Genomic DNA, 12286 nt, shown 5'->3' with positions numbered 1-12286 from the left:
GTCTATTTTGTACCTAACAATTATGCTTCTTATTCCTTGTACCTTTTCCCCCCATTCTTTCCCTTCCCCCTCATTGCTGATAATCCTCCATGTGATCTCTATTTCTATTATTCTGTTCCTATTCTAGTTGTTTGCTTAGTTTCTTTTTGGTTTTTTTTTCAGTTCAGTTGTTGATAGATGTGAGCTTGTAGTCATTTTACTGTTGATAGTTTTGATCATGTTCTTTTTCTTAAATAAGTCCCTTTTAACATTTCCTGTAATAATGGCTTGGTGGTGATGAACTCCTTTAACTTTACCTTATCTGGGAAGCACTTTATCTGCCCTTCCATTCTAAATGATAGCTTTGTTGAATAGAGTCATCTTGGATGTAGGACCTTGCCTTTTATTACATTGAATACTTCTTTCCAGCCCCTTCTTGCTGTAATGTTTCTTTTGAGAAATAAGCTGATAGTTTTATGGAACTCCTTCATAAATGAGTGTCTTCTTTTCCTTTGCTGCCTTTAAGATTCTCTCTTTGTCTTTAACCTTTGGCATTTTAATTACGATGTGTCTTGGTGTGTCCCTTTTTGGGTTCAACTTGTTTGAGATTGTCTGAGCCTCCTGGACTTGCATGTCTATTATGTTCACCAAATTGGGGATACTTTCTTTCATTATTTTTTCAAATAACTTTTCAATTTCTTGTTCTTCCTTTTCTCCTTCTGGCATCCCTATAATTCAGATGTTGGTACATTTAAACTTGTCCCAGAGATTCCTAAGCCTCTCCTCATTTTTAAAAAATTCTTTTTTTTAATAATCTAGCTATTCTTTTTTTTTCCTTTTTTTAAAAGATTTTATTTATTTATTTTTAGAGAGGGAAAGGAGGAAGATAGAGAGAGAGAGAGAAACATCAATGTGCGGTTGCTGGGCATCATGGCTTGCAACCCAGGCATGTGCCCTGACTGGAAATCAAACCTGTGACACTTTGGTTCGCAGCCTGCGCTCAATCCACTAAGCTACACCAGCCAGGGCTCATTTTTTAAAAATTCTTGTTTCTTCTTTGTTTTCCAAGTGATTTTTTATTTCTTCATTTTATTCCAAATCATTGATTTGAATCCTAGCTTCCTTTCCTTCACTGTTGGTTCCCTGTATATTTTTCTTTTTTGTATAGCCTTCATTTCTTCCTTTATTTTGTGGCTGAACTCCATCATTTTTCTGAGCATCTTGATCACCAGTGTTTTGAACTCTGCATCTGATAGGTTGGCTATCTCTGTGTTGCTCAGTTCTTTTTCTGGAGTTTTGATCTGTTCTTTCATTTGAGCCATATTTTTTGTCTCCTGTATTTGGCAGCCCCCTTATGTTTCTGTGTATTACGTAGAGCTGCTTTGATTCCCCATATGCTTTTCTGTATGATTATTACACTTCAATGAAAACTTATAAGGAAAAAAAGAAAAACTTCAGAGAATTGGAATTTTTGAGTAATAGTTGTATGCATTTATCAAAATTTATTGAGTAGTACATTTACAATGGGGAAGTGATATCTCATTGCGGTTTGCATTTCCCACAATGAGATATCACCTCATACCAGTCAGAATGGCTATCATTAATAAATAAATAAACAGTAAATTTTGATGAGGATGTGAGAAATAAGGAACCCTAGTGCACTGTTGGTGTAAGTGCAGATTGATGTAGCCACTATGGACAGCAGTATGGAGTTACCTCAAAAAATTAAAAATGGAATTGCCTTATGACCCAGTGATTCCACTTCTGGGAATTTATCCAAAGAAACTTGAAACACTAATTTGAAAGAATGTATGCACCCCTATGTTCATTGCAGCATTATTTACAATAGCCAAAGTCTGAAAGCAACCTTAGTGTCTATCAATAGACAAATGGATAAAGAAGTTGTGAGATTATACACACACACACACACACACAATGGAATACTACTGAGCCATAACAATAGTGAAATCTTGCCATTTGCGACAACATGGATGGGCCTATAGGACATTATGCTAAGTGAAATAAGTCATACAGAGAAAGACAAATATGATATGATTTCACTTACATGTGGAATTTAAAAAACAAAATAAACAAAGAAAACAAAATAAAGTCATAGATACAGAAAACAAGTTGGTTGTTGTCAGATGAGGATGGGGGTTTAAGGGGTGCGTAAAAAAGGGAAAGGGATTAAATAGTACAAATTAGCAGCTACAAAATAGTTATGGAGATGTAAAGTACAGCATAGAGAATACAGTCAATAATATTATAATAACACTGTGTGGTGCTAGGTGTGTACTAGACTTATCAGGGAAACACTTTGTAAGTTATGTAAATGTTGAATCACTATGTTGTACACCTGATACTAATATAATATTGTATATCAACTGTAACTGAAAATAAAGAAAAGGAAAAAGAAAAAAATATTTGTGTATTTTGTTGAATGTAAATTTCACCTGAAAAGAAAAGAAAGAAAGAAAAGAAGGGAAGGAAGGAGGGAGAGAGAAAACTGAAAACAAACATTGAATTCTAGTTAATGTCCTGCATGAAGTCTTTTGGTGTGAAGTAAACTAATGTCTGCAAGTTACTTTGAAATGCATTCAAGAAATTAAATGGGTTGATAGATATATAGAAGAATACTAATTGTAAAATACAAGTAACTACATGGGTATTCACTGTACAATTCTTTCAAATTTTCTGTATATTTGAAAATCCTATACTAAAATGTTAGGGAGGAGAATCTGAAGAAAAGAGAAAGAATTACCTTCATTTCTTTATGAATATACTGGCTTCAGCTCATTGAGTATGCTGCATCAGCAGCAACTAGCAAGAGATGGGTATTCAGCAAAAGTAGTGCAATTACTGGGAGAGGTGTCCAAGAAGATAGCAATGTCCAGTGGAACTGGTGGTGCCCAGGTGGAGATGACTTGGTGTGAACTTGAAGCGATTCGATCAGGATGCTGAGTTTGCAAAGACACCAGACTGTAACCACAGCAAAAGAAGAAAAACATGGTGGATGCTATGAAGTATATCTCAAGACATGTTTATGGACAAATGTGAGACATGCTCCAAGGTTTGTACATCATATACAACCAAACTATCAGGTTTTCTCTTTGGGATTTCTATCAGTCACAAATGTTGAAAGTTCTCATCATTAGAACTGAAGAAATCTGCTGTGTTTGGCATGTTAGGCTGCAGAAAAGTTTATTTCTCTAGTTAAGGTCAAGCTTTTTTAACATTGTCCAGTTACATGAAGCATTGTATTTGTACTCAATGAAGAAACACTAAACATACAGGTAGATGAAGAAAATCAAAACATTTCCTTGAAGTTGGTACTTATGTTTGTTCTTGACACAGCCACACTAAGTAAAGACACAGGCAATAAAATGGAAGAATGCATATTTTCTCCATCCTGTTTATAATTTCAGATACATGGTGCTGTAAGAATTAGTTCATATCCAAGGTTTCCTATCTGTTTTTGTCATTGTTTTTATTGAGGTATAATTGACATATAACACGGTGTCCAGGTTTTCTTCATTGTTAAAGAGTGATCCTAAAGAGAGAACTTTCATTTCTCCCTTTGCACTCTAATCAACAGATACTATAAGTAAAACCTCATGACCTCCTACAATCATAATCTCTTTCTATCTGTTTCTAGGGTTTTACTGATATTTTGCTGGAAAGAGTCATGCATGGGGGAGCCAACATTACAGGATTCCAGATTGTCAACAATGAAAACCCCATGGTTCAGCAGTTTATACAGCGCTGGGTGAGACTGGATGAAAGGGAATTCCCTGAAGCCAAGAATGCACCACTAAAGGTAATGTTCCATGGCATGTAGACACCTTAGGCCAGCTTTTGAAAGCATCTCAGTATGAACTTTATACATTTAAGGCCATCCTTTGATCAAATGGTCTTCCTTCAAAAGTGTTTTAAGGATGCTAACAGACAACTGCAAGTCATGCTGCTGCATTGAAAACTAAACTCCAAATAAAAAGAGCTACTGAGGAGCTCTTTTTAAAACTTGGTGTTGGGAAATGTTAACTTAATTTTGTAATGAATTTCATTTGTAATATGTTCATAACAATTTACAATATTATAAGAATCTGAGTCAAACAACAGGTGGGGACACTGGGAATAGCTAAGGGAGATTGATAGTCTGAAACAGAAAATTAAGTTATACATTATTTATGTGATTGTTTTGTATTAATATATTTTGTGAATTTTAGCAAACCCATGTGAATTAGGCTCTAATACAGAGTGTGTTGCCTATACATGTATTGAACAGAAATGTTTTCCTGCCTGCAAAAAAGTATCTTAAAAAAATTAATTATCTAAGTTGCTCATTTTCATGAAATCAAGATAAGAATATCAAAAGTAGAAGGTCATGCTTACAGTCCACATTTTTCATGTGTGTTCCTCTATGGCTAGAAATCCTATTATTTAAAAGTTAGGAATTAAAACCAATAAGTTAGAGGAAAGTTATTCAGGTTACACAAGGATCTTTAAAATGTTTTTTTTTTCAGTAAGCATTTCTTCAGTGCATTTTTTTCAAGTATGAAACTAAATTCTTCCTTCCCGATATAGTGAAAGTATATATGTACCATGGCTGTGGGATTCCTGTGATCAAGACAAGAGGTCAAATTGTAGTTGAAACCTTTCCCTGAAAAATGAGGGGGTAGGGGGTGGTAATATTCTCTTTCCCATGGTTTCAAGATACCCATGTTCACATCCTCCCTGGCAATAACAGAATAAGGGAGAACAATAAAGACACAGACCAGAGATGAGACATGTTCTGTATCACCTAGGCAGGTCTACCCTGAATGTGTCATATCAAAACATAATACAAGTAGGACCTTACTTTATGTAGTTGATATGCTCTAAAAAGTTGAAGTTAAATGTATTTTTATTCATTTAAGTCACTCACTAATTAAGTGGTAATCTATGCTTTAGTGACTATAGTATACACATGCCAGATTTTTCTAGGACAGTCTTCTTTTAAAACATTCTGCCCCACAGTCAGATCAGGTGTCCTCATGTTTCAGTAAGTATGGTCACAATCCCTATGATGAATCTTTTGTAGTCAAACCTTTTTTAAAAGATTATTTTTTGTTGGGCTTTAATTGGCATATGTTTTATGGACACAATATACTTATTTGATATATGTGTATATTATGAAATGATTACCAACCACCTTAAGTTTAGTTAACATCCATCACCACAATAGTAATATTTTTTTTCTTTTGACAGGAACTTTTAAGATTAATCTCTTAACAACTTTCAAAAATACAATATAGTATATTCACCATGCTTTGCATTACATACCCAAAATTATTTATCTTATACCTGAAAGTTTGTACCGTTTGACCACTTTCACAATTTCCACCATCCACCCCCTCCCCCACCTCTGGCAACAACCAATCTGTTCCCTATTTTTATGAGTTCAGATTTTTTGTCTTTGTCTGACTTATTTTCCCTTAGCATAGGTGCTCGAGGTCCATCCATGTTGTTTCAAATGGCAGGATTTATTTCTTTTTTATGACTCAATAATATTCCATTGTATGTACCACATCTCCTTTACCCATTCATCCACTGATGAACATTTATGTTGTTTCCATGTCTTGGCTATCATAAATATTTCTGTGATAAATATGGAAGTGCAGATATTTTTTCAAGATAGTGATTTCATTCCTTTCAGATAAATACTCAGAAGTAGAATTGCTGGTTCATATGGTAGTTCTGTTTTTAATTTTTTGAGGGCCCTCCATACTGTTTTCCATACTAGCTGTACCAGTTTACATTGCCACCAACAGTGCATGAGGGTTCCCTTTTGTCCACATTCCCACAAACAATTGCTATTTCTTTTTGATAATAGCCATTCTAACAGGTATGAAGTGATATTCATTGTGGTCTTAATTTGCATTTCTCTGATGATTCAAATATTTTCTATGTACTAAATCCATCCACTATGATTAGATGAGCTTCTACAAATTTAGATTTTAATAAAACTGGCTATACACTGTTTTGCTATCCTTAGATTTAGTAGGTAATAGGTAGAGAAGAAATTTTTATTTGCTCAATATTTTAGGGGTATCTACAATATGTTAACACTGTGTTAAGCACAAAAGTGGACAAGGGTAAAAGTATGAAAAGGGTACTACAGAGTAGTTTATGCCTCTTCAGAGGTTTTACAAAAGACAGGGAAAACAATCTCAGCTTTGGATTATTCACTGACAACTCATGGTATATTTAAAGTTCTCAGAACCTGCTGAAAAGAACTGTTAAGGCTTATAAGTAAAAACCTTCAAATAACTTAAGAAAATAGAATATTTAAATAGATGGTTACATCTTTCAGATTACTTTTGTTTAGTACCAGTCATTAAGAAACCTTTCTCTACATCAATCAGACAAAAGCCCACTTTAAAAATGAGGTACAATATTTTTATTAGGAAATACAATTGTCTAGAGATTAAAATCTTGGTGCTTAATTTATTCTAACTTTTATGAATATTTCCTTTGGGAGCTTTTTTTTACTTTCCCACACATTGGTAAGTAGAAGCTAAACAGTAGAATATTAAATAGCTCTTTTGGCAGGGCTTGGAAAGGCAGCTGGGGGAAAAAAACACCACCACATTGACTTTATGTGGTGCTAGGATGAGCAGACACAATGATAAAGAACATATGCCCCCTGTTATAGTCATACTTGATGATTTGCTATTAAAAGAATAGTGACATGAAAAAAAGTCAGAAAAGGAAATTGGTAGTTGTAAAGATGATACTCCCTGGCTGGCGTAGCTCAGTGGATTGAGCGCAGGCTGGGAACCAAAGTGTCCCAGGTTCGATTCCCAGCCAGGGTACATTCCTGGGTTGCAGGCCATAACCCCCAGCAACCGCACATTGATGTCTCTCTCTCTCTCTCTCTCTCTCTCTCTCTCTCTCTCTCCCTCCCTCCCTCCCTTCCCTCCCTAAAAATAAATAAAATAAAAAATCTTTTAAAAAAAACAAAAAAACTTTAGTCTTTAAAAAAAAAAAAGATGATACTGTATTCACTCCCGATTGTATTTGGATACACTATAGAGACAATTGCCCCTAGAAGATTTTGCTCTATTTTAAAAAATCAACAGAATTCTGCCCTGGCTGGTGTGGCTCAGTGGATTGAGCACTGGCCTGCAAACCAAAGAGTCACCAGTTCTATTCCAAGTCAGGGCACATGCCTGGGTTATGGGCCAGGTCCCCAGTAGGGGATGTGTGAGAGGCCATCACACATTGATGCTTCTCTCCCTCTATTTCTCCCTCCCTCCCCCTTTCTCTAAAAACAAATAAATAAAATATTTTTAATCAACATAATTCTATATTTTACCAATATTTGTCACTACCTACAAAACAGGGACTAGCTTATTTCAATCAAACATTGATTCATTTAATAAAAAAGGCATCCACCATGTCAAATTACAGATAGTCCAATCTCTTGTTTTAACTAACTGGCCTCAGCCCTAGTAGACACATATCAATATATCCAAGGAATAGAAAGTAAGTGTTCTTACCTGAAAGAGGTAGCATCATGAAGTATTTCCTGTGAATTGTCAATATTATCAGATTTAAAACTCAGTAACAATTATTTTTTTTTACAATCAAACACCAGCTTTGGTTTCTGCTCCACACAGGAAAGAAAAACTGATTTATTGCTGGTCAGAGGTCCCAGTTCACCAGAAATGTGGTCTAGACAGAAATGATTAATGTTTCCCTCCAAATTAATTTCAAGCTAACTTAGCTATTTCCATTTTCCCCTAAGTAAACACCAGATCTGAATTTTCTATTAGAAACAGCAATAACCTAGTCTTGCTTTAGGATATGCTGTTTCATCTCCATTCTACATATGCCATCCTTCAACTTCACATGCTTTTCTTTCTTTGTAAAGGGTCTGACCTTTTAGTAGTCACTCACTCAATATGAAACACAGTAGAGAGAGCAAGAGACATATTCCCTTGAGCCATATGATCTTAGTAATCTTAACATGTGCACACATGTGGTAAGAATCATTATTATTTTAAAATGAATCAAAGTCAGGCTTGCCCAGAGAGATCTCTTGATTCAAATAATTAAGATGATTTTGTAGAGGAGGAGGTAGAGAAGAATGAAAATGATAAGGAACAAGGCAAGTTTTGAGGGCATCATTTGTCATGGTATCTTTTTTTCTATACATCTATTTTAGTATACATCTGCATTAACACACGACGCAATATTGGTCATAGCAGAAGCTTTTCGCTATCTGAGAAGGCAGCGAGTGGATGTGTCCCGGAGAGGCAGTGCTGGAGACTGTTTGGCAAATCCTGCTGTGCCCTGGAGTCAAGGAATTGATATCGAGAGAGCTCTGAAAATGGTAATGACCACAATGGATTATTGGGGTGGGGACCTTATAAAGACAAAAAATAATACCTCAATTTTGACAAAATAAATACTAAAAGAAATAGCATCAAAGTCTATAGAATATCAGACCATGCAAAAAGATAACAATGGATATTTATTCACTAAAATCTAGAAATCTAAAGCTAGAAATTTCTTCCTTGAAGCTTGAAAAATGGAAAATTTAGAGTGAGTGAATATTTAGTTCTATGCTACACCATAGATATTAAATCAACTCAGCACCACCAAAAGTTATGGACTGACATGGTAAATGGCTTTGAAAATTTCAAACTTTCCAGAAATATGTTACTGACAGGGACTGAGATATTTTATAGGAATCTCATAACTTCAAGGTACACATTACAAAGAACAGCATCCTCTGGCTCACTAGACAAATTTTTAACCTGGATGGACTTTGGATCTAAGTGTGATAGTATTTCCATTGTCAAAAAGAACCTTTATGATATTCTACATGGTAAAATGCAGGAATATGATCTATTTCCAGGCCTACTTTAAAAGCTTTCCCCAATGCCCCAAAGAAAAAGCCTAAAGAAAAGTACAAGAAATCAGTGGATAGACAAATAGATCACTTGTTTTTACTATTTACATGGTAGGAGATCATTTAAGGCTTGAAGCAGTGTCCTTTGAACAGATTCCATTATTTACAAGCAGGAGCAGCATCACCCATTCATTGCAGTTTTCCAAGCAAGAGCCCTAGCCTGAATATTTAGCTTTATGCTACATGTGTCTTCATGCATTGAAATGAGCCTTCAAGAGTACAAGACTCTCTTATTTCCACTTATTTAATTACTCTGATGTTTGGAACATCCAAATAAGCAAAGAGATAGGCAATGGTAAGATAATTCTGTGCACAACCCAGCAACGAAGAATTTGTAATGGCCTTATAGCATACATCATTTTGTGCAGTTGGCTCTTTTACTGCTGCCTTAAACTTGCCAAGTTGGAAGCATTCAATCAACAGGGCTTAGTAGCCCCTGTGTCTCTCTCTCCAAGAAAGAGATATGACTCATTATTCCATCATGCATATTTTTATGTCATTATGTCAGTTCCCTAACAAATGCCCTAAGTGTTGTTTTATGGAGGTAGCACTGCACAATTTTGAAGAGCAGTTAATTAAATTCAACCTTCATAGCAGTTACAAGATTTGTATTGTCAGGTGAAACATAATCATGAGTGAAGTATAAATTGCCCTCAGAGTGAATCAAAAGGAGTTTTCATCAACAAAGCATAAAGTGGCAAGTTCCAGCATCTCCAAGTGACTCCTCACTCATGATGCAAACAACTATATTGCCCAAATGTAAAACTGGCTACCAGAGTGAAAGACAAGACATTAATTTCACTAGAAAAAAGTTAGATTAATTATACTATTGCACAAGTAATTTCTGCATGTCTAGCTCACTGATAAAGCTCAAGCTATAAGCCAGGTAAGTAACCTTTCTCTCCAGGCCCTAACTATCAAATACTCAACCAAAAGAATTTGTGTAGCTGGCTCTCTTTGATGATCTCTTTCTACAGGTCAACCTCTTCTTATTGCTCCAGAGGCTGGAAAGTATAGGCTTTTTTCAATAGTAGATGATCCATTGTGATAAATTCTCAGCAAGTCCCCACTATTCACAGGGACTTACAAAAGATTTTACTATGTTAAAAGAAATCCCATTTTATTTGAGTTAATTAAAAGTGAGAATATGTGATGTAAAAGGATCCCTCATTGTGACTATCACATAGTTGTGGCTCAACAAATCAGTCTCTTCTTTCACAGAAATATGGTAAACAAAAGCATTGCCTGATAGAGTCTCCTAAGGGATCTGCTTTAATGAATAAATAAGCACAGTTTTCATTCAGTAAATATCTATTGGGAACCAATGACTATGTATCATACTCCAAGTTAGTATGCAAGCATGAAATAAGTTGAGGGAAGTTCACATTTAAATAGTTAATATGTAAACAAATGCTTTTAAAGACCTTAAAGCCACTTGTAAATGAGGTAATCATTGTCCTCCAACCTAGTAAGGGTGATGGAATACATAGATGATTAAAATATTATTAACTTCTACAGAGGATGGAATAGGAACCGAGAAGAGAAATACCTAATATAGACTGAGGTAGGGGTGGAGAGAAATAAAGGATCCCACATAGGATGGTGGGAACTTAAATTCACATCCTTAAAAATAGACTTCTGAGTGGTAGTCCAAGTCTACTTCTCAACAAAAGTTCTAATCACAGGGTCTGGAATCTCTTGAACATACCCAAGACTGTTGTCCAATTTGTATAGCATGTTTAAATAGACTAGATCTTCAGAAATATACAATTTTTATGAGACTTGAACCTTTACTACTTTCAATAATGAAGAATTTCCTTAATAAGTTTCTATGCAAGTGTCTCTGCCCTACCTACATCCTCCGCTAGAATTCAATGTACAAAATAGACTGTGAAGAACCATTCATGCATCACAGAGTGCACCACATTCATCCTACTAAATAAGCAATTTCTATCTCAACAAAGGACCTTTACTTTACCTAGAAGTGTGACATCACCTTCCCTGCAGGCCTAAGCTGACAATAGTGCAAAGGTTTTTTTGGGTCAGTGGGACAATCATCTTGTCTTCAGGAAGTCACATTGGAGCATTTCTCCTTCAACAGGAATTCCAGTTTCCTATTGGTGGTGAACAAGCCCCTTTTACTTTAAAAATATTCTCCCTGATACTTGTTATCAACTTTTCCTTCAGCATCACAAGTCCATTACTACTTCTGACTTGCTTAACAGCTTGTTACTTTCCATCAGTGATGAAAAAAGATTCCATCCTTTCTTCTTAGAAAAATGAGACAGATTCTGTCTCTTTGAATCAAATTCCTTGACCCTTACTTGCCAAATGAGTGATTCAAGTATAACAACATAGACTTATATTTGTATAGAGTCTTTTATGTGGTATCCCTGAACTATAAAGTAGGTAAGGAACTCTCTAAACCCAGCAGAAATGTCCAGTTATTAGTTAGTTCATAATGTTGGGCCCAGGCTCAGGAACAATTTTGGCACACACGATTCTGCATTTGGCATACCAAATAGGTTTCCAGGCTATTCCAGTATCTCTAGATTTTTTTTATAGATTTTATTTTTTTTATTTTTAGAGAGGGGAAGGGAAAGAGAAAGAGGAGAGAAACATCAATGTGTGGTTTGCCTCTTGTGAGCCCCCTACTGGGGACCTGGCCTGCAGCCCAGGCATGTGCCCTAGACTGGGAATCAAACTGATGACCCTTTGGTTTGCAGGCCAGCACTCAATCCACTGATCCACACCAGCCAGAGCTAGATTTCTTTTTTTTAATTATATTTTATTGATTATGCTTTTACAGTTGTCCCAATTTTCCCCCTTTGCCCCCCTCGGTCCAGCACCACCCACTCCCTCAGGCAGTCCCCACACCATTGTTTATGTCCATGGGTCATGCATATAGGTTCTTTGGCTATTCTACTTCCTAGCTTTCTTATCCAGTATTCCATATTCCTGAATCCTTCAACTCAACCAATCTCATCAGTCTAAGGATTATCTCTCTATAGCCTAGCTATCTGCTACCTGTCTATAGCTGGGTATAGGTTAAATAAGAGGAAAACCTTACCCTGTTACCATGGTAGCTGGCAAATGTGTAACCCTCTTAAATGCAACTAAATTCATTTTGATTAATAATGATTATTAATATACCTAACATGTATTGCAAAGCTTACTACATGTCACACACTGTTCTAAGCATTACATATGTATAAATCACTTAATCCTCCCTACAACTCAGAGTAACAGATACTTCTAGGACTTTTTTTACAGATTAGGATACTAACATACAAATATATTAAGGAACATATACCCAAGGTCATACAGTTAGTAAGTAATGAAGCTGGG

At 35.6% G+C, this 12286-nt stretch overlaps 1 protein-coding gene across 3 annotated transcripts in view; it reads left to right on the top strand.

Moving 5' to 3' along the window:
* The window catches only part of GRIA3 (glutamate ionotropic receptor AMPA type subunit 3), a 391825-nt gene that overhangs the window by 256336 nt on the left and 123203 nt on the right, over positions 1–12286 (top strand). For all 3 annotated transcript variants that reach the window (XR_006787340.1, XM_045852236.1, XM_045852237.1), the window contains exons 6-7: positions 3635–3796; positions 8189–8356. Coding sequence is in view for 2 of the 3 variants with exons in the window: in XM_045852236.1 (XP_045708192.1) it covers positions 3635–3796; positions 8189–8356 (330 nt within the window). In the remaining variant the exon portion in view is untranslated. The remainder of the gene's footprint in view (positions 1–3634; positions 3797–8188; positions 8357–12286) is intronic.

This window comes from Phyllostomus hastatus, unplaced genomic scaffold, assembly GCF_019186645.2.
Source record: "Phyllostomus hastatus isolate PE091 unplaced genomic scaffold, TTU_PhHast_1.1 phas_contig_90, whole genome shotgun sequence".
NCBI classification, from domain to species: Eukaryota; Metazoa; Chordata; class Mammalia; order Chiroptera; family Phyllostomidae; genus Phyllostomus; species Phyllostomus hastatus.
The sequence above is the reverse complement of the archived record's forward strand: the minus strand, read 5'-3'. Positions and strand labels throughout refer to the sequence as shown.